At 41.0% G+C, this 24244-nt stretch overlaps 1 protein-coding gene across 2 annotated transcripts in view; it reads right to left on the bottom strand.

Moving 5' to 3' along the window:
- Nucleotides 1-24244, bottom strand: part of DACH2 (dachshund family transcription factor 2) — a 237952-nt gene that overhangs the window by 108718 nt on the left and 104990 nt on the right. For both annotated transcript variants that reach the window (XM_033072801.1, XM_033072802.1), the window contains exon 2: nucleotides 10754-10869. In XM_033072801.1, coding sequence (XP_032928692.1) covers nucleotides 10754-10869 — 116 coding nt within the window. The remainder of the gene's footprint in view (nucleotides 1-10753; nucleotides 10870-24244) is intronic.

Genomic DNA, 24244 nt, shown 5'->3' with positions numbered 1-24244 from the left:
ACTTGAAAGGAAAAGAAAAATGATCACGGAGCAGTTTCTAGGATGGTTCTGCTTTTCCAATCAAGAGCTGGGTGCAGAGGATTTTGGAGTGGGCCAGGTATGGGAATGGCTCAACTAATTGAGGGCAACCTCAAGGTCAACAAAAACTGTGGTGCAGACATAAAAGTCAAGGGCAAAAAAATAAAAAAGGAAAGGCAGAGTCATATGATTCAAAGAAAAATGGTGATCAGGGGAGACACAACAGAAAGGGAAGGTTCTGTCCATATCAATGGGCAAAAAACTCTTCCCACGATATTTTCCTGAGTGCAATCTACAGCGAAAACTTCCCCTAAATTACACAAATTCTCAACAGGATTAGGACTCATGCTTAGCTAATGTAGACTGATAAGCTCCTCTGAAGAAATATTATCTGTAATTAAAATTTGTAATGAACCAGCTCCAAAACAGGAAGGCCAAAACAATTCATGGTGCATTTCCTTGACGTTTAATAGGTTTGAATGAGAGATTCTGCTGACGAGTTTCCAGCAATCTAACAAAATAACCTTCTGAAGCTTTACACTGACTAATCTAATGAATTTCAGGGAAAACACAAAAAAAACCCCTTGAGATCAATATATCCATACATTACACAGGACTCCCCAGGACAAGGGAGGTACTAAACCCACCAGGGCAGAGCCCTCCGAATCGCCACTGTGAGATGGCAAAGTTTTCTGGGTCAGCTGAACGTGAATAATAGGGTGTTCTTAGCCCAAATAACCTATTGACTTCCATACCTAACGAAATGGAGAGGCTCTTTCAAGTGCCTCCTAGATTTAGCAGCTGTTGCTCTGACACTGTCAGCATCACATCCATCTTAATCACAGTGTGAGCCTTTCAACTTCCCTTTCTTCTCCCTTCCTTCCACCCATCAGCTCCAAGCTCTGTGTGAGCAGGAGTTCAAGCAATCTCCCTGGCTCTGCTGCACGATGCCTCTTTGTTTCAGCATCTGATACGAGTACATCTCCCAGTTTTTGTCCTGTATTTGGATGCCTATGGGAGGTGCCTTCAGGCTGTTTTTGTTTTGCTGTTCTGAAGCACTCTGCTGTAGCAACTCCCCTGAAACTTGCCTTGCCCATCACCACAGGCACTTTATTTTTTATCCTCATTATTCTTTTTGATTTTTTCTTTGCTTGAAATAAAAGCCTCCATATGTTTTGCTCTTCTTTTATTGGAAGATGTTAATGCTGTGTACCAGAGGGCACAGTCAGATGAGGGATTGCCATTTGGACAGAATTATACACCCAATTACTGCCTAGGGTATATCACCTGTATGAGTGCTTTCAGCAGATCTCAGCCCTGACAGAATTGAAGGCAACATTTTACTGCTGGAAAACAATATTCAGAGCTTTCCAAAGAGTGTTTTTTCTGTCAAAGTCATTCAAATTACCTAGTTCTTAATGGCTACAATTCACTGTAGATATATTTCCAGTTCTTAAAAATGTGACCCATCTGAATTGTAAGTACTTTTAAAACCAGAACTCAGCCATATGCACTTTTAGTTAATTTAAAACCATATTCAAACTCTTCTAATTTCAGTTCTCATCTGAGAAAGTGAACTATTACTTTAAATGTTCCTTAAAAAGAAACCAGCCCTGTGTCTGGACTTTCATGAGAAGGCTGCACATCTGAAACAGCTTTGGTGTGCTGGGTAATTCACATTCACCAAGTGGATTAGCTGAAATAAGCATAATAAATGAAAGAGAATAAAATAAAAAACAATTTCACACTAAGGGAAGGCTTGACTTATAGGAAGTGGCAGCTCTGATGGCCCAAGGCATAGAATTAGTTTTGCCACTCGATAATTTGACTGATTCACTCGAGTGGCCAGAAAAGGACATTTTCTGCCTGATTTCAGTGTAATGAAGTCACCTGCTCTGTGACTGCCAGGGCCAAAGCAAGTGCAGCACCAGGACCAGGCTTCTTGCTCGTGTGAGATCCAGCTACAGCTGCACATTTGCTTTTTTTTCCATGTGAAACCATACAAGCACCATGAAATTACCTGTTCCATTCACTCTCCTATTTACAGAGAGCTTGGGGCTACTGCTGGGATGTTCTCTCAGTTCTGCTGCATATCCCAGCAAAGAGCCTGTGCTTTGCTACTTTTTTAACAAAGGAGGTGAAAAAAGCAAAGACAGAAAAAATAAAGTCATTCCCAGGGACTAGAAATATATATGACATTTTTTTCTTAATTAGCAATGATTATGAAATCTTTCATAAACAATTACAGCAGATTTTATATTAAAATTTCAAAACATCTATTAAATATAATTTTCCTCCTCACACATCCCATATAAAAAGATTGTAATATACAGGCAGAGATTTGGGAACACATCTAAACAACTTGCATGACACGATGTCAGTTTTATTCCTGCTTTGCTGAACTGGGGTCAGACTGGTAAATGTAATATATGTGCTCATCTTTAGGCATATGCCCAGTTTCACTGGTTATTATTTACAGCTAACCTTTCAGGGTAATGACTGTATACTGCATGTCAAAGGAACAAAATGTTATACTGCTATTGAAGAGAGTATTTTCTTCCTTTTATGCAAATATTAGATCGAGACTGCCCCAGTCAGGAGAGAGAACCCACTTAGAAATATTATTACTAATAAAGCACATCCAATCAATATGCAAATGCAAAAAAATCCAGCAATTAAGTATTTTAATTTTTACAATTGTTCAACAGTAAAAACAAAGGTGTAACGTGCATCAAAATGATTTAACATTTTACAACCAATTTTCTACTTGACATATGTTAGTGCATGATTCATCTACATTTTTCAGAATCAAAATCCATGATCTGGCAAACTAATTCTGTTAATAAAATGAAAAGGTGACCTTGCTTAATTTAATAAGTCTGTGTAGAAATACTCTTTCAACATGTTAAAGAATTACAAAAAGGTTATCATAGCTTGCTTTCATGGGAGAGTACTCTACCTTTTCCAGCTCATTTCTCAGGCTTTTACTGTAATTCATTAGATTACATAAAAACAATGTAGATCATTATATTTTAATAAAGGCTTTCCCTTCCTAATAAAATGTCTGTCATTTATATTCAGATATGTATTATATAAATGCTTCTCTTTCTGAAGTGCAGCTTTTCATATTCAAGTCACAGGAGGTTGGTAGCTGGAGGAATTTCTAATTTTTTTTTACAAAGGATTTTCAGCATGAATTTGGTTTCTAGATGGAATCCTCCAGAACTGCAGCCCTACATTTATTTTTCAAAAAAGGAAAACTCAGGATCAGTAACACGAGCTGCCACCAGCAAACCAAGAGGCCTCTCTGTTCAGCAGAGGATGCTGCACAACACTACACTCATTAAATCTGCTTGTTTTGCTTTACACCAATTAATGCTCACTGTGATAAAACAGTTTATACAACCTGTATAAAACTGTACAACTAAAACAGTTTATATAACACAAATATATTTCCAGTGAAATCCTACTACAACCTGACCTTGTGAGAGTGATCAGGAAATCAAACTCTTTCACTCATTCTTGCTTCCAAATAAAAATGTGCACCTCTTCAGACTGCTCAGAAAGAGATGTTTCCTGCTCATCACAAATTCTAATCTGCTGCCAGCCCTTGGCATCACGTTTTATTGCTTGGGAAGGGCTGAGAGAAGAGCACATTGTTCCTGTGCAGGAGACACCACCCCAGCCAAGGGGGGATCCTGGGATCAGGCACTGACTGCATTTGCAATTTTGCTAAGAATCCTTACAGAACCTGTCACTTGTGTTTAAGACACCAAGTATTCCAAGCCAAATCAATGGGATTATTTGTTTGCTGATCTTAAATCACACTGAAGTATTTCCCTCATGCAGGACTCCAGGACAAGACCAGAGCACAAACGCATTAAACATCACCATGAAAGCACTCAGTACCTGACCAGAACTATGGAACCACCTGGATTTAAGTACACTTCATGCTCATTTTTTATTTTTGTTCTCTCCTTTTTCCTGCATAACTTCACCAGTGTTGTTACATCAAGAACTTTGCCAAAACACAGCTTTATAAAGCTTTCCTTAGGGAAAGCACACTACTCCAATCTAATGCAGATCTGAATGCTGCATTTCAAGAGAATATTATTTATTTAAATATAGCAGCCTTTAGCATTGCAAGTAGATGATGGATCAGTATTTTTCTGCAACCAGAGGTGTATTATCCTTCAAGACAAAATTTTACCTATTTAGTTTTAGGTGACAGAAGTAAGAATTTAAGTGTGTGCAGATAACTTGAGTTTAACAAGTCTTTGAAATACTGCTGGATACACAAAATGCAGTCAGTGTGGGAATCCTACACAAACACACTGAGATGCTTTAACTCCCCTTGTTTGTGATACTGGTAACTATTTGTTCAACTTTATCAAAGTGACTGTAAAGGAAAATAAAACCTAACGAAACCAATCCAGTGTTATTGCCATAACAGTTCTCCAGAAAACTGGGAGTGCTGAAGGCAAACTCTTCACACCTCTTGATGCTATTTCTGACTTTAAGGCACTTCTTAACAATAACTTAAAAGAGAGAAGCAGACAGGTCTTATGATGACTGCAGACCTCAGTGCTGTGAGACAGGAGACTCACAGAAGAGCTGGTAGAAAATGATGCCATGGATGCTCAAAACAGAGATGAAAACTCACTGGTTTTGCTAATTCTGTGACACTTCCGCCAGCTTTACATCTGCAAATCAAGGCAAGCTCAGTGCAGCCCTACCCTGAGTGTCAAAATGATACAGTCTTAATTCCCTCAGTGTGACCACCCCTGGTTGAACTTTGTTTTCTCTAAGTATTTAGGAACTCAGTAGGATCATTTTTAATTTTTTTTTTTAATTTTTACAAATGCATAAAAATCGAAGTATATTGCTGAGTTTCACACTTCTTGGACAGTAATTAGTAGCTGAAGCTAAGTGTAAATTAAATTTACAACAAGGTTAAGCATTCAGCAAAATCTCAACAGCTTTAGCTATTCATTTGTCAAAAACATAATGTCCCACCCGACAGAGCAGACACTGAAAATGGATCCTTAAAGAAAGATAATATTAAAAGAGGAAAGGAAAGAGAGGAACTGAGTGACTCACAGTCACCAAGTATAGTTCTCAGATTATCAGAACTCTACTGAATGGCTGTATTAAAAGAGTAATGATATGATCCTGCATTCCTCATTCACTCCAATTCAGGCACAGAAATCTGCTGGCATGAGATGGGTGGTACTCAATCATGCTGCACACATGGTCTTTAATTTTAAAATCCAGTTAAATAGATGTTCTAACATCATTTTTTATCTGAGAACATTTCAAGATAAAATGAAAGAGCGCACATGTAACTTATTTGTCAGCTTTACTGTGTAGTGGATAACTTTCCTATGTTACTCACACGAGCTTTCATTTCCCAAATCTATCTGCATTCATTATGACAGTAAAAATGAAGAGTTGCTAAAGAGACGTATGCATTTTTATTATTGTTTGAAAAAATAGATCTTTCCACAGTCCTTTGAGCTTCTGAGTGTGTGATTTGTATAAAATATTTCTCATTTTGGGGACACAGCAGATGGAGTGCAGGGCACTGTGGGATATGCCATTTATCACAATGACAGTGCGTAGGTAGCACTGATCCTCTCACCACAGGGGGAAGCTCGAGCTGCAAATGTGGAGCAGCATTAAAAGCCCGACGAGTGGAGTTTGGCAACACTTGTACTACTCATTAACTTAATCATATTAATTTATTAGCCATATATATCAAAGTAATTCACTACTGAATTGTCACCAAGAACAATTTATAAACTGTTAACGTTCCCCATAGGCAGAGGAGTGTTGTGGCATCCTTAATCAGTGTGTTTGCTTTTGATTAAAAATAATAATTTCTACCAAGCCAGGTAATGCCAACAACGACAAAGTCCTGCATATGTTTCTCATTAAAAATGGAACTTTCAAATGTCACCTATGACAACTGAAAAAAACAACAACAACAAAAAAAGGGTAATTGTAAACAGCGAAATGAGCCACAGGAATGGGATGTAAACACACAGAAATGTTCAGTTAAATGCTGGAAGGGAGGACAGGGTCCGTGGGATTGCTGGCAGCAGGAGCTGCCACAGGCTGTGCCCACCTTGATAAACACAGCTGGGCACCAGAGACCCCAAAAGCCTCCAGTCTCCTCCACTCCTCTGACACAGGGATACCACATCAAAATGCCCAAAGACTGCAGCAGATTCTGGTTCATTCTCCCTTTTCTGAATAAAGACTAAGTGGCTGCTGCTGCTGAAAGGAAGGAACACCTAAGTTACCATATCCTGCTCTATTCGAGTCCCACAATGATGTGACTTGGTGCAGCTATTAAAATATTAACTCCACTGAATTATTAATTACCTCAAACTATTAAGTTCACAACAGATTCTTTTAACTATTAATAAGACAAAACTGTTCTGAAAAAAAGTATTTGTATCTGTACAAATGAGTCAATATTTTAAACACTGCATTCTTAAAAACTCTAGACAAAGTGTCTATTTTAACTGCTTATGAAATAAAAGAAGAATCATTTCAAGAGCGGTGATACTAACGCAGCTGATAATGAAAATAGAAGTTTATCTTACACACTGGCAATGCAGGTGGTTTGCTTCTGTCTGAGTACCCACTTGAAAAGTCCTTTTTTAACTCTCCTCACGCGTTTCCCCACCAGCCAGGCTTCCTCCCATCCCTGTGCTGAGCTCTCAGCAGCTCCCAGCCCTAAATCCTCACTGAGATCCCTCTGCTGACCTCCCAGCCCACCCCTGCCAGGCTGCCACAGCTCCCAAAATGCCACCAGGGATGTTCCAGACAGGCTCATGCCCATCACCCTGCCAGGACTGCCAGCTCCAGCTGCAGGAGCAGCCCAAGGGCACTCACAGATCCCATCACTGCCCCAAAAACTGCCCCACACAGCTGCTGTGTGCCCTGTGCCACCATCTCACCAAGTTCTAGTGACAGCATGATTCTCTCCATGAGCCACCCTCTCCAATACCTCGAAGACAAAATGAAGCAGCCCCCAAAATGCTTTTATTGAAATAATAGCAGCTATTCCACAGACTGAATAGAGAAAAATCGCAATGAAGGCAGAATGGTTCTGTAACCTTTTCTGAGGACAGCCTAAATGAGGGGTAGGAGGACTGGAGTTGATAACTATCAAAAGATGCAACCACTCTTTCAGCTTCTTTCCATATGAACAGTTTGCTGAACCATTGGCTTCAATCACATAACAGATTTCAGCTTCTCTCCAAACTAGTGCTTCAGACCCCAAAACTTCCTTGAGAATCTATTCCACAGATAAGTCCCAGCTGTCTTGTTAAGATACACTGATGATAAAGACTTGTGCATTAATAGGAGATAAAGCCTTTTTTTTGTTCATGTCACTTCATCCCACGGCATTGTTTGAAGGACTGAGCCTTTGATGACCACCCCTCTGTGACACACAGGTTTTTAGCTCTGCCCTCTCAGCAGGCAGGGGCACCACGCTGATTCCCACATTTCCTACACTAACAAAAAGGAAAACACTTTCTCCTAAGTTAACATGAAATGGACAGTGCTTAACATCAGCTTCTGAAGGATGCAGTCAGGGCACTGCTCCTGTCCTTCCCAGGGTCTGCATCTCACACACACCACCTCATCCTTCTCAGGAGCAGCACTAACCCAGATGGAACCCAAATATTCCCATTCCCCCAAGGTGGAAAGTACCTACAAACATTTAAAAAGGTCAAGGCTTCACTTGCAGCTCCTTCACAGGTTACTTAGGTCTAAGAGGAGATGGAGCTTGCTGTGCCAAGAGGTCAAAAAAATACCCTCCACACTGGGAAATGCAGTGTGCCTAATTTAACTACCTGTTTATTATGTGAAAATGACCATGTAAACTGAGCTGACACAAACCAAATGGGTGATGAAAATAACAGCACATTTCAAGGAGTGGAAACACAGATGGCTCGTCTGAGTCTGCAGGAAGTTACTAATCATCACTCTGTAATACCCCCTCCAGACAGAGCTGCGAGCTCTGCTGCCACAACTGCGACTTCTCGAGACCCATCCATCTCACCAAGAGCCAGCCTGGACGCCCCTGCCTCCTCTCTAACTTGGCAGCAGGCTGGAGAGGAGGTAAAAATGAAAAAAAAATGCAGTGCTGGATAAATCATGCTGCATTTGCTGATGTGGAGCCTCTTACTAAAACGAAGAGAACGACTCAGATGCTAAGCTGGGCATAGCAAATGAGGGAGCCACAGAAGAAGAGTGAAACTCTTTTTTAATTTGAATAATGTAGGAAGACTAACATGAACATCTGCATATCTGTGCTGTAGGAAGAATGGTAAGTTCAGACACAAGGATTATCAAGGACAAGAGGATATCCAGAGGAAATTGCTTCAGGCAATTACACTGCAGTTAGAGGGGGCAGGTAGCCAAAGGAGCCCTCAAGATGTAAAAACTCTGTCCTGCACCCCCCTCAGCCTCTGTTCTTCTGGAAGGGATGGATCCAACCCTCCCATGCTGCAAAACCTGCTCAGTCCTGGTCCTGCTCCCCTCCCATCCAAACATCCACAAGGGAGCTGGGAGCAGCTTTTATTCCATTTATTCTATCAGCCACCATTTGGAAATGTGGAAGAAAAACCTCTGTTCTGGGACAAGTGTTAAAACCCATTGTGTTCTTATTTCAGCAAAGGGAAGGATCCAATCCCAAAGCAGAGCAGGCACCAGAGTAAAGCAGTCAGTAACCTGAGTGTCAAGAGGCACAAAGCTGGTGGGGGCTCCACATCTGGGGGGCTCCATGAGAGCCACAACAGCTCACATCCCTGCAGAGCTCACAGGGGCTCTTCTGGCACCTCTGCCTCCCCCAGCTCTCACCCTGTCCCTTCCTTGGGGACAGGATAACCTCTGGAGCCCCCCAGTGCTGGGGACACCTCAGCCATGGGGACCCTCCTTGTCTGCAGCCCCTGGTGACACCACCATGCCCTGGAAGGGACATTTCCCTCTCCAAGCTGCTCCCAAACCCTCTCAGCTGCTCCAGGCACATGGTCTGGGGCTCCCCAAGGTTTTCCCAAGGTCAGGGAAAGGCTGCCCTGACAGACACCCCTCCCCTGTGTGCTAAATACAGGGCATGGAGCCCACTCACACTTCAGGCTCCAGACAACTCCCAGCAGCCTGGAAATTCAACTTAATAATCTTCTACTCAAACTGTGTGCTACTCAAAATATCTGTGAGACACAGAATGTGTCTGTGGTACTTCACTGTGCATCCTAAAATATTTCCCAGTTTGAAGCAACATGGTAGTCTGTGTGATCTGGTGTCCTATTTGCAAATACACACACAGAGTGGAAAAGTAACATGGAATATTCTGGATTTCAGGGAACAACTTACCAATGCAAGAGGCTCTTGTGCTTTCCTGTCTATCAGTAGTAACATAAAGAGGAATCCATGAAATTCCTGAGCTGAGAACATGACAGAGGTACCAAAAAAACCCTAATTTATAAACTACAGGAGGGACATCACAGTTCTGTGTCCCTGTCACAAACGTGAGCAGTGCATGAAGTGCAGCAGCCCAACTGGGGCACGTGGCTCTGGCCAAGAGCTTTCATACTTGGTTAACTGCTCCAGCCAAGGCTGCTGCAAATCTTGTTCAGCAATGTTCTTTCCCCCCTTGCACAGAAGGTGTTGGCTCCCTGTGACATCCTTGGGACACCTGGAGCTGCAGGGAAATTAAAACTCTTGCTGTGTCACTCGGTTGCAGTGCTCAGGTTCTGCAAGCAGAGCCATCTGTGAGACCAGGAGAGATGGCACTCTACTCCCAGCAAGGATCTTTTTTAATTCTGCTTTTCCTGTTACATATTCCATGACTTTATGTTCTCCTAAACACTTCACTATGTTTGGTTATTAGGGAGCTACAGTTTATTTAGACTGGACTTTGACAGCAATCCTAAAACTGCTAAGCCTGTTGAATTTTTAAGCAATTACTTTTATGAATACAGACTGTGAATATAGCTTTATTATGGAAATCAACTTACCTTTAGCATACAGCAATTAATAAAAAATTAAAACACTCATCAGGATAGCACAAGATTTAATTTAAACTCTATTAATAAATTAATGAAGTGAAATTAAATACTAGGCATTAAATTATGTTTATAATTCCACATAGTTTCATGCTAGATTTTTCACTTTATGATATTGAAAGCAGATTATTAAAGCACAACGCGCTGTGGCAACATGGACTTATCTGCTTTTCAAGTGTTTCTTCTGTAATTCCTACAAGCATCTCTCTCTCTCCCCAGCACACATTAATGGGGTTACAATACACCAGGCATTAGCCACGCTGCTCAGATCCCACGAGAACTAAAACACACATGCATTTCAAAGGAAGAAATGCCTCTTACAGGCCTCCCAGACAATAGTTCAGCTTCTCAGGTTGTTGAGGTTTTGGGGTTTTTTTTTTGCTTTTACTAAAATAACACATTTAATGGAATTTCCGGTAAGGAAATTACAATTAATAAAGAACTAAATTACAAAGCCATTAGATTTTAGTCACTGCAGCAGCAAAACAGAGTTTTCATGAACACTCAAAAAAAAAAAAAAATCCAATAATGTAACCTCTGGTAAAGCCTGCAAAAGCCCTGAAGGACAAGGCAGTTAGATCAATATTAGTTTATTTTAACTGCTGTGCAGTATGAAGAGATGAGGCTGATCATCTGATGGATTTTATTACCTGTTGGAGAGATAAGCCCTGGTGATAAGAGGCCTGGGACTCCGTGGGGCAGCAGCCGTGCATTTTCCTGGATCGCCACTCCCAGCGAGCGCTTGGGGGGTCGTCCTGGGCGGGAGCTGGTGGGACAAGAGAGAAAGGAAAACAACATTTTCTTTGTGAAACATTGGCTTAGCACATGCAGCATCGATCTGTACAGAATATGTGAGCCATCAGTGATATGTGAAAATAAATATTAGAGGTCTGTGCTTGGGAAAAGAAGGAAAAAAAAAAAGGGAAAAATCGCTTGGTTAAACACGGAAGAACTGCACAGGTTTCACGTGAGCCAGCAGTGAGGTTTTCCATTATCCAAGGTTTCCATGAGCTCACTGGTGCTTGGTGGGGAGGGGTTATAGCAGTGACTGCTCCAGTTTGTGCTGTGCACCTGAAATCCAGGAAATCCCAGCCTGTGCTGCCTGAGGATGAGGAGCTGAGACCCTGAATGCAGCATCACCCCAAACCTCGCTCTGGACCTCGTCTGAAGGGCAGCATCCACTCAACCCTGAGCTTTGCAAAGCTCACCTTCACAGACCGACTGCTGGGTTTAACTGCTACACATCAAACCAAGTGTTAGCCCAACCTGCCAAAAACTCACCAGCTTATGAGCTATGGATGCAGATTTTAATCCAAAATGTCACAATCCCTTCTCAGCGATCACCTTCACCCCTGACATCAGTGTGTGTGCATGTCCCCATCCTCCCCTGCCATCATAACACAGATTTACAGGCCAAAAAACCATCTGAATCGACTCTTCCTCGAGCCATCTAATAAAAATGCAACCTCCTCGTGTTTGGAAAAGTATTGCTGCTTCTCTTTGGTCATAACAGATTTTTACTCTGTTGAATAATAGAGCTTTTGACAACATGGAGTGAAACACTGTATAAAATAACTAAGCTGCAACAATGAATGAGGTTTGAATAGAAAGCATTTCCAAAATGACTTCTAGTTCACAAAGAAATTTAAGTTAAACTTCACTCTATCAAGTTACAGTGGCAAAGCCCTCCATCAATGCACGACAAACTCTGCATTTAAATGAAGACAACTTCCAGCAGCACTCCACAGAGGTACCATTAACCTGTTCATTTTTCACACTGTGCTAGTGTTATTTTGTTTTACTGTACATCAAAGTAGCACAAAATCTTTTTTTTTTGGTTTATTATTTTATCTCTATAAAACCATTCCCCCCTCTTTTTAGCTTCGGGTTTGTCCATTTTGAATTTCATTTTATTCGGTATTTTTTCCATTTTTCTTTTTGATGCTTTCAGTTGTTTATCATACTATGATGGCTGTGCAGTAAAGCTTGCTACAAGAACCACTGGGCTATAATAAAGCAAAGCTAAAATAAGAGGTATTTTGATTTCCAGGGGAAGTTTGATGCACACATGCATTCTCTATTAAAATCACCTGCTGGAATCATCCCCTGCACAACAAAATTGTCCAACAGACAGCGTTAGGGTGAAACATGGGGGTTTGAACAAACAGGAATTCTTTTGAATTACAGGAGCCTGTAATCCACAGGCATGTGTAAGTGCTTAGCTGGCACTTACTGTCTCTGAAAAAAAAACCTACAAACCAGCTAAAATTAGCAGCTTGCTCCAGTGCAAGAGCTCTATCAACAAAACAACAAAACGTTTTCTTCCGAGCTCAAATACTAACAAATCTTTTGTAGAAAACTCCATATGCTGTTATTAATCTAAAAAAAAAACATTTTCGAAATGAGAACAAACAGCTTTAAAAAACTTTACAAAGGGAGTTTTTAGTCATGATTTTTTTGCCCTACAGTTTTTGGTGCTGCAGTTTTGCCCTGACATTTTTTGGTGCTGCAGTTTTTGCCCTGACATTTTTTGGTGCTGCAGTTTGTGCCCTGACATTTTTTGGTGCTGCAGTTTTGCCCTGACAGTTTTTGGTGCTGCAGTTTTTGCCCTGACAGGTTTTGGTGCTGCAGTTTTTGCCCTGACATTTTTTTGGTGCTGCAGTTTTTGCCCTGACAGGTTTTGGTGCTGCAGTTTTGCCCTGACATTTTTTGGTGCTGCAGTTTCTGCCCTGCCTTTTTTTGGTGCTGCAGTTTTTGCCCTACATTTTTTGGTGCTGCAGTTTTGCCCTGACAGAAGCTCTGTGGATGGCTCTGAGCACAGCCCCTGACCCACAGCTCCAGGTGTTTCCCTCCACAAGCAGATGTGACACCTGTGCCTGGGCACTGACCCACATGGAAGGAGATGAAGGAAGAGAAGATCACACCAAAAAATTATTCAATTCCCTTCCAGGACCCTGCTGGCTGTATTTATACCTTCCCTTACAGAGGCAAGGGAAGTTCCATGGGAAAACACAGCCCTTGGTGTCTCTGGGATTGGGGTCCTTTTGGGGAAGGGAATCTGATGGACTGAAGAAAAAGAAGTGCCCTTCTACCCTGCTGAAAGCCTTTTAGTGAATATTCATGTAAATCAGTAACTCCTAGGGCCTGGGTTCAGGGCTGACATACAGCTGTAGCCATGATAATTTGAATGGAACTGTTCCCAGATGAATCTGTCCAAATAAAACCCAAGTCCTTTGTCTCTGCTTTTAAACTAAAAACTGGATGCTGCTCACAGCTGACAGTGACACACCTGCAAGGACCTGTGTGGGTCTGAACACCCAGTTCTGCAGTTCTCAGTGCCCTGGGTCTGTCCCCAGCCTAGGACAGGAACCCCAGAGCCCCCAGCACTGCAGCAGACACCTCCAAATTCCAGCTGGATCCCTTGGATATTCCCAGAGATGTGTCACTCATCAGGAATCAACACTTTTAACTTGGGAGGACAGCAGAACTCACAGTGATGCATCTGAGCCCAAACGTTTCCAGCTTGGGCCAGAAACAAATTTTCTGACATTTCTGCTTAAACATGGGACCAGGAATTGCACAGAGACAGGATACAAGTGTTTGCTCAAAATCTTGGAATTTTTAGTAAGATATGCACGAAGGAGCAGGAGATTTAGTAAGGTTTTCATGGGATTTACTCCCTGTTGTGAATGTGCTGCTGGCACCACCAAGCCATGGAATGTCACTGCTCTGTGTCCCAACACTCCCCCAATATCCCCTCTTCTTGTCCCACATCATCTAGAAATCCACCAAATTTCACATTTACTATTTAAAACGTATGCAACCTCCACAATTCAGCCACAATTGCCAATAAAAGCACTGAGCAGTAAAACCAAGGCAAGCAGAATTATCATTTGGGGAGAGTAAGACATAATTTGTGATTATGGAAGTATTAGCATATAAATGCTAATGGCATTAGCATATAAATATTAACTTTATTTAATATTATTGCTCATCTTTTGTCACCCTGCTCTTTTACTGCATTTTCTTTCTCACATTTTCCTTTCTCTCATACGAGAAAGTTACATATTCAAGAAGTGTAGAAAAATCTTTTGCTCATTGCTAACAAAGCAGGGATAAACAGGAACAATCACCTTCAAATGCATTTCTTTGAGAGTCTGAAATCTCTACACAAATTTTGTACTTTCCATCACTAGAACTTTGTAAATGGGAAACTACTCAAATCTAAATTAGATTTTAATTCAGTCAGAAACTTCTAGTTTATGGGTATCTTTTAGAAACTTTATAAAAACAAAAATTCTGGTCCCAAGTGAAGGCTGAAACAGCTGTACAATATTGTTACAATACTGTCTCCCATGTATAACTTCAGGAATCTTATTCTTATTATTAAATAAAATCTCTTCTGATTAACATTCTATTGGCATTTCTTAAGCCCAAAACCTCCTTGAGTCACCAATTACTTGCAAGTGAGGATGACTGCAGGTTTTGGGTTTTTATCTGCATTTGCACCATGGTTATAAAGTCATTCCTGTCATCCTCTCTATCCCACCCCCACAAAATCACTAACTCTTGAAAGAGAAAAATGAACTAATCTGAATGTTGTTCGTTTTTTAAATTTTGGTTGAAATCAAATTTGTCAGAAAATAAATTTCATTTTGAGCAGTAGATTTGACAGTTGAAATTTATACAGTAAAATGCTGAGAAATTGTTCATTAGTGTCTCTTTTCTTCTTTGTTTTCCACTTCTGTTGAGAGCTAATTTTATTATTTTTTTCTCTCAAAGTTTTACATATTCCCTTGATATCACAAGGATTTTTAATTTGAATCAATGAAATAAGGTTTTATTTTTGTGATTTTCTTAAAGTTACTGATCAGCTCCATCTTTTGTAACTCTTATTTTATGCTCATTATAGACAGCCATATTTCATAAATTCCCCAAATTCATCAATGCTTTGTAAAATGTAATTAATCAGTGGAAACATGCAGCAGATCACTGCTGATGTATGATAGTGCTCTACTTTTGTGCTTTTAAATATAGGAGATTTACTAGAATCAGAAGAGAATTTGCATATTAATCAAGACAAATAAACATGTGGTGATTTAACTAGGAAACTGTTATTTGGATGACAATTTAATCAGCACAGGTTGAAAGGTCCATCACTGCAGCATCCTGTTTCTGCTAAAATATTGATTGCACTACTGATTTCAGTAATGCTTTATTTTACAGGGCACAAATAACCATGTAATTACTCTTTAATTGAATGGTAATTGCTTGCTGGCAATTATTTGTTAAGTTTTGGAGTGTAATTACTAGGTTATTTGTGTTTTGTGAAATAAAATGTTATGTATTAGTAGCCCAAAATATTTTCTGTATGAATGGTCTGCCAAAAGTAGGAAAGTTAGTTATGATAGCAGGAGTTTGACAAATAACACTGTAGCACTAAAACTATTATTAAAAGGATCAGATGAACCTTTGAATGCTTTCCCTTTACAAAATTAACATTAGATGTAACATTTGTAAGATAAATGGAGGAATACTGTACCACAGAAGCATGATTTCCTCTGGGGTCTAGTCCACCATTTAGCATAATTTATCCTGATGTTTTGCTTTTCATTCTCTGCGCTGCTTTAGAGGAACTGAAATAGCATCCTACCCTCTGGAGAGCAAAGAATAAACCAAGTAGAAATATATTTCAACAGTACTTCATATTTCTGCAAGTGAAGTGGATTACCAGCAGCACATTATCTTAGCAGCCTATAAACTCTGTAGCCTTGGCAGCTCGCTAGATAACAAGGGAAAGCATTATGTTTTGCAGTGTCAATGAGATATGACACTTTCTGTGATATGTTTATTCCAAGCTGTGATAGATGAGGTACCCAATACTTTGATCGTTAAGATTTGAATTTTACTTCTACACTTTTTCATTTTTGTCATCAACTATTTATGAATTGGCAGGAGGCAGCCTCGCCAGGACTGCTGATTTGGGTTTTTTTTTTTTTTCAAAAGAGATCCAGTTAATAAATTAATTATTGATTTCATGAGGCTGGAGCTATTTGGTACAAAAATATGCTAGACCTGTGATTTAGGAAGCTTTCATATGTATCACAGATTTCTTCAATAGCAACATATTTTATTAGGCTTAAAGGAGAAATACTGAAGTACTGCATGACACGCTGTGTAAATTGCCCTGCTAATAATGGCAGTAAGTGGTGCAAGTGCTCAAAGTTTTAAAAAAAGAAAAACACAACAAAAATAACACTTAAAAACGATAAATAAAACACTCACACCCCCTCAATCTTAGTTACTTTCCTGAAACTGGCACAGGAACCAGAAATTAAAATTTTTTGTGTCTTCCAGTACCATGAAATACCCCCTAGTGATTGTGCAAGGTACTTTTTGAAGTATTTACCAATAAATGCAACATCCTGATGAGTTAGAATCCTCCCCTGTTACCTTCATATTTTTAGCTGCAGCACAGACTTAAAATAATCTCCTTCCTTTGGTATTTATTACAACATTTCAAAGGTGGCAGTGGTAGTTAAACTCTGCCTGACCTTTCAGTGTTTAAGGAGAGAAGCAAACCCTGACCCCAGAGCAACCTGATTCTGTCTCCTCTCGGCGCTGGCAAACTGATCACTTGTCTGGCCATGGCAGGACATTGGATCACCAGCCACATCAAAGGCAACAGGAGCCAGCTCAGCAGCAGGGGGAAAGTCATCCATGCAAAATGGGCAATTAGCATTAATCATAGATGAAGTTGTTGGAGCTGGGAAGGAGAAGCTGGCGCCCATGGCAACGCTGGGGGCAGTGCCCAGGCACAGCTCACCTGCCAGGGCACACGGGACAGGGGGACACAGGACAGGGGGACACAGGACAGGGGGACACAGGACATGGGCACACAGGACAGGGGCACACAGGACAGGACATGAGCACACAGGACACGGGCACACAGGACATGGGGACTCAGGACGAGGCACACAGGGGCACACAGGACAGGGGCACACAGGACAGGGGCACACAGGACAGGTGCACACAGGACATGGGCACACAGGACAGGGACACAGGACAGGGGCTGACAGGACATGGGCACACAGGACAGGGGCACACAGGACAGGGGCACACAGGCACACAGGACATGGGCACACAGGACACAGGCACACAGGGCATGGGGACACAGGACAGGGGCACACAGGACATGGGCACACAGGACAGGGGCACACAGGACAGGGGCACACACGACATGGGCACACAGGACAGGGCACACAGGACAGGGGCTCACAGGACAGGGCACACAGGACAGGGGCACACAGGCTCTGACACCCCAACAGCAGCTCCCAAACCCAATTCTCCAAGGACTTCAGCCAGGAGTGTCCTCAGAGAAAACAGGAGTTTGTTGTGAAGCATCACAAATCTGAGCTTTCTGGGTTGTTGTGACTGGTGTTACTGCTAGGAAAAAATATTCATTTAGCAGCACTGACCTGTTCAGAGCTGGGACTCCAGTGGAATATTACAACTTTAAGAATGGAACATAGCACACTATCATTGTGTTCATCCTAAAAAATCTCAATTAGTGAAAATCCAGTACTTACTCAAAACTTGACTTGAGGTCTACAGCCAGAAAAATTACCCCAGTTCCTTGTATTCAATTGTCACTATAGTGGTTCTTACTTAACAAAGTTTAATTGCTTATTTCTGAAATCAGGCATTACAAAGTAAGTCTAAAACCAAAAAAGGCTTTTTGGTTCATTGAGGTTTAAAACTTTAAGTAACTCTTTAATTACTTATGAGTGTGCCTGCAGATATAACAGTACCTCAACATTCCTGGTTTTGCTTTTATCTTGTCAAATAAGACCACAGGAAAAAAAGGGAAAAATCATCAAATTTCTGAATTGGGGAGATTCGTGGCTGCAGACAAGCTGGAGGTTGATCCATGTTCCACAGTGCCCCAGCTCAATTTAAAGGTGAGGAAATTAGAGTTGTGACTCCAGCAGATGCAGAAATACACACAGGAATTTAACAGAACTGCATGAAGTCAGTAACTGTGGCAGTGGAGGTGCACTGGCACAGATAAAGCACACTGCATTCAGCTGTGGATCACAGCCAGTGGGACAAAGTTCCTGCTGCTGTGTCCTCATTCCCACTTTTCCCACTCTGCCTAGACCAAACCTTGCAGGAGGGGGCTGTCCAGGCTGGAATTGTGCCACTAATGACCCACCCAGAAAATTCAAATTACAGATCTGTTGTCAAAACAACGCTCCCCCACGATGTCCAGCTAAACCAAATGTGGAAGTGCCAGAGACATGGCCAGGTTTATTCTGAGCCTTGCAAAGCCTGGCCCAGCTGCTTGGATGGCTCTGCTTGGATTCTGGATCCAGTCAGAGCTGGGAACCACTGCACACTATAGCCAGTATCGTTGTGCAATTTGCATTCTGACTGGTTTTTACTTTTTGTTGAAGTGTCTGACTATTCAGCAGGTAGAACCAAAGCACTGAACAGGTTTTTAGGATTTGCCCAGCTGTGTGTGAAAGCTCAGCACTGATGTGAGCAGATGAGAAGGCAGGCACTGGGATGAGCACAGAACAACACAGCTCCATCCCAGCAGCTGATGCTGGCCAAGGCACAGGCAGAACCACAGCAACACTCCAGCCCTGTGCAAAGATATGCCAGGACACTGAGGAGCTATAAATCTCCTTTCATACAAGTAAATTTAGCCCAATTTTTTTTTAAGAATTACTTTATTTTTACACACTCATCCACAAATATTTGCATAGAAACTTTCCAAGTAGAGAATCACCATCTATTATGAACACCCATGTCATGTGTCTCAATTGTATCAGACCCTTCCAAGCTTTATTTCTGACCTGTATCTGAATTCAATGCCAATTTAGAAGAATGTATTACAATAAAAGGTTTTGAAATACTGCTGGTTTTCACTAAGCTGTATCTCAGTAAGTCTCAATTCAATGGAAGTTGTAAAAAATGTGACTGTTCAAGCCTATTATCCATGGACAGAAATCCAAGAGCAAGACCTGGTGCATTTAGAGCCCTGAGTATTACAGAACCCAGGGGAGCTGATATTAATTCCCTAACAGGGGTGCATTGTGCTGTGGTGGTACAGTGCTGTCAGAGCCATTTGCAGGCTGATGCAATGGGAAACTGCTCTTGCCTTAACTGTTTTTAATCTCTGAAATAAAGTTTTGGTGTTTTCACAATCTTGGCAAAGACCCTTCAAAGGTATAAAACAGAAATTCATCTTTCAAAGAATAATAAATGAAAGAACATAGAAGCAGTCCTTTGCACCTATGTCCATGTTGAAAGGAGGAATTGTTCCCAGAACCCAAAGGAGCCTCTATGATTAGGTGATTCTGTCCAGGAATAAACATCTGAGGGCTGAACTCCACTACACAGAAAATACCCTTTAGTTTGCTGGTGGTCCTGGACCAGGATGAAATTAGACAGGGAGTAATGTAGGGATGTAGCTCCACTGATTCACCTTCACCTTTCCAGATTTTCTGACTGTTGTATTTCATTTGTTAGCTCCAGAGACAGACAAGGTTATTATTTCTATTGCAAATGTACAGTAGGAGACAGATTTTCAAACAACAAAGCACAAATGAGAAAATTAAAAGGTAGAAGGAAATTTTTGGCAAAACATTAAATTTTGTCTGTGAAATCTTCATGTCTTGAAAAGATGCTAATATGAATATATAAAACCACAGAAGGATGATCAGCTAAGTGAGATTTAACTTACAGGTATGCAGAAATTTTCCTTATTTTGTGGACATGTATGCACATAGAGAGAAACTCTACCTGATGGGAACTCCACAGATAATTTAAATGACTGAAAGCAAACCCCACCGAATTCTGAGTGTGGCCAACCTCAGGGCTGGCAGTGAGAGGTGCTTCAGCAAGAATCTGTAACTCTAATCTCAGCTGGGTACCAAAACCACAGATCACAAAGATCCCAGTTTATGGCATCTCCTTCCCCTCCCCACTGTGGTGAGCACTGGGTTCCATTCCTTCCCCTAAGAGATTACAGCATCCCTCTTTCCCTCCTGCTAATATTCCCTCTGCTCCACCACTCAGGTTCACCAAGGTGGGGTAACAGATTTATGGAATTCTCAGTTCATCATAACCCTCAAACACTACCTGTTTTTCTATACTTTTCTGACCAAAAGCTTGTCTGCTTTTACAGCTGCACCAAGGAACCCTTCTCAGATCATTTCCCACTGAGAAGCATAATGTCATTTCTCTAATATACAATCAGGAAAAACTGCAAGAAGCCAACTACAGAAAAAGCACCTCAGACCACTGAAAAGCAGCACAAGTTATTCCCAAATTCAGGGATTTCCTGAACTCAGCTATGTCCTGACAAGTGAGCAGAGAAGTCATACCTGCTGTTGATGTCTTTAAGAAAATTCGCAAAAATGTGTGGTGTATTTTACTCTCCCCAAAATCCCATGGTTGCCCTCCTAACAGCATCCAGCTCAGGGCAAACACAGCTCTGCCATGGACTGCCCCTGGACCACTCACATGTCACACACACAGCTCCTGCTCCTCACTCAAGAGGAGTTTTAGCTGGAAAAGAACTGAAGAATTCAAGTAAAAGAGTGTTTGTGACCAGATTTCCTGGAGATAAATGAAAGACATACGTTTCCATGGCGGCCAGCCTACTAAATTTTGCAAGCATAAATATTTACCTAGGACTGGGGGGTGGGAAAATCAGGAAGAAAACCACGATCCAGACCCTTCAAAGTTTAAATACTGTAACACAGAGGTCATTATTTATAACTGGAAATAGAGACCATGTCTTTTCTATGTGTATTTCTATCATGTTATTCATCCCTTCCATATGCATTCTATTATTACCATTCTTACACCAGAAAATAATTTCTATGTCACTTGCTCACTATATGCATTCATTTTCTTTAGGCTTTCTTGTGGTTATTGATTTCCTGCTTTGTTGAAGTGCTTTGTTTCTTTCGCAGCAGGCTATCCATTTTAAAACACTTGTTCAAAAAATAAAAAAAAATTAAGTTCTAAAATTAAATTAGTTTTATCTTCCTTTATTTTTATCTGAGTTAAATACAGGTGACACACTTCCCCTTTAAAAAAGGGAAATACTTAATGCTTCCCAGCACGCAAACAAGTAAATAAGTAAATTTTTCCTTTTCTAATAAGGCGTATTTATTTTTATGATTGGAAACATGAAAGAAAAAGTGTAGTATAAATAAAGCCTCTTTTGTACTCTTATGTTGTAATCACTGCTGTGGCCAGTGGTTTAACATTAACAAAAGAGGATTATCTGGTCCAGAGCCAAATTCAGTTAAGTCCTATCTTCCTACCCTGAAAGCTGCTAAAAGAATCCTTTTTTTCTTTCACTGCGAGTGGGTTCATGCTCTAACTGACAAAGTTTGCTGTCCCCTCCCACCAGGGCAGTCCAAGATACTCAGATTTTATACAACAAGGAATATACAACTATTTAATCCACTGCAAAACCAAGAGAAACAGTTTTTGCAGAAGGTGACACTTGTGACGTGCAGCACCTTGTCTGGATGCTGTTTGTTTGACAAGGGCGAATTCCAGAGTTCTTCAATGTCCTTATAACTAACCTGAGTGAACTGCAGGGAAAAAAATGTAGGGAAGTAGATAGAATCTTTGTATTACATCATATTATATTATATTATATTATATTATATTATATTATATTATATTATATTATATTAATTATTTCATACATCATGGTAGAATTTTTGTCATATTTCTTGCTAAATGCATATTATCAACTGGCAATTATTAGGGTACAGCAATCCCCTCTACATTTTCTTTCCCCATGTGCTGTAACAGACCCTCAGTGAATGGCAGGAATTTGCTGTTCTCCATCATCTTCCTCACCACCAAGTCTTTAACAAAAAACCTGGCCTACTACTGCTCAGGCATGGGAATTATTTCCAAAAGCAATGAGCTTCATGTTCTTCATCCAGGTATTGAAGGAAAAATTCTAAAACACTTCCCATATTGAATGCATTATTCTGCTTAGGGAGGGAAATTTTCTTGAAGAAAAATGTATCCAATCATCAGATGCAGGATTCTTTGATGCATTTAGATCAGACAAAGATGTGGGAGCTCATATTTCATGGGCAAGTTAGCAGAAGGACAAGTCCCAGGAGAGCTGAAGATCCAGGTGCAGCTTTGGGAGGGGGCAGGCGTCATCTCAAACTGATTTGGTGACAAATCCAAAACCCTCAGAACTTCCTTTTTAGGTACAGCCACGTGAGGAGGGGAGGAAAACAATGATAAACTCCTGAAAGGTGCAGAGCCATGACCTGCACCCTCCCACACACCTGGGAACCCTGCACACCTGGGAATGCTGCACACCTGGGAACTGCACATCTGGGAACTGCACATCTGGGAACCCTGCACACCTGGGAATGCTGCACACCTGGGAATGCTGCACATCTGGGAACTGCACACCTGGGAACCCTGCACACCTGGGAATGCTGCACACCTGGGAACAGCACATCTGGGAATCCTGCACACCTGGGAATGTTGCACACCTGGGAACTGCACACCTGGGAATTCTGCACACCTGGGAACCCTGTACACCTGGGAACTGCACACCTGGGAACCCTGTACACCTGGGAACTGCACATCTGGGAACCCTGCACACCTGGGAATGTTGCACACCTGGGAACTGCACACCTGGGAATGCTGCACATCTGGGAATGCTGCACACCTGGGAACTGCACACCTGGGAACTGCACACCTGGGAACTGCACATCTGGGAATGCTGCACACCTGATAATGAAACAACTCCGTTCATTCAGATGAGTTTTTTGTCAAGCAGAGATACACAAAAACCCAAACCTGTGCACTGGAAGAAGAGTTTCCTATCACCACGTGCTCTGGATCCCTGAAACATGAGGGATGACAGCCATCCCTGTTTGGTATTTATCACCTTTTTAAACACCAACAATCCTCAGACCTCAGCAGTGAGCACCAGAGCTGTGTCATTTATCCTTGCAGTAAATAAAGAACAGCAATAGTAATAATAATGATAATAATAATAATAATAATAATAATAATAATAGTCATCATCATCTAATACACAGCTAATTCCATCCCTAGACTGCAAAGTATTTTCTAGAGATCAATGCCACTATAGACAGGGAAATACAGATCTTACAAGGCAGAAATCACCCTGAGCTGTAGGGAGATCTCACAGTGCTGAATCTTGCCACTTAGTTGTGAAATTAAATTGATCATAATGACAGTATTTGTGCCCTATCCCAGAGCTTGGATCCCTCACACAGCCCAAAACCATCTGCAAAGATGGTACTTTAGAAATATTTTCAGATGGATAAACTTCAGTGTCCAGAGATCACTCCCTCCTAATCCTGTGCTTAGTAACTGGTGGTTAAGTTTATGATCAAGCAGGAAAAAAAAGAGCTTTTTAAGCATGCAGCCTAACTTTTAAAAGGAAATAGGCTTTGAAAAAGTTTGCAGGATATAGGAAATGAAAAGAAAAAAATGTTTTCATTCAGTTTCCTGTTTAGATGTATGGATAGATTTGACTTCAAATAGATGAGCCACACAGAAGTTTAGTTTATAAGGGTCAGATGGTAACAGTTTCTGTTTAATCCTCAATTTACATTAACTTACAGGAAAATTAATGATTTTAAACAGGCATCAAAGTGAGGCTGGTTTTTTCATTTCTCTGAGTCTGCTGGAGGAACAATTGTTTCCTTTATCTGTCTTGCAGAAAGTTGGTGATTGTGTTTAAGTTGAACTGCTCATTTAGCCTTCAGGCACAGCATATTATGAGTTGTTTTGCAATGAACATTAGCTCCTTACGAGTGCAAACTCTCTGACAGCTCTCTTAGATTCTTGAGCTTACTGGAGCATTTCACAAAACCACTCTTCACAACTGCACACATTATAATTTACACATTAAACCAGCAGGTTTTCACCTTAGGTCCGTTGCCAAGAATAATCCTTCAAAACTCTTTTATCTTTTTGTAAGAACATAATTATAAATGTGCAATTAACAGCCAAAGAAAGGTCTTAAGAAAACTCTTGGAGCAATATTGCCTGTTTTAATGCCTCAACCAGATGGTGGTTTAAAGAAAGCAATTTAAAGA

This window comes from Catharus ustulatus, chromosome 14, assembly GCF_009819885.2.
Source record: "Catharus ustulatus isolate bCatUst1 chromosome 14, bCatUst1.pri.v2, whole genome shotgun sequence".
Lineage (NCBI taxonomy): Eukaryota > Metazoa > Chordata > Aves > Passeriformes > Turdidae > Catharus > Catharus ustulatus.
Note: the sequence above shows the minus strand (reverse complement) of the source record. Positions and strands in the feature narration are given on the sequence as shown.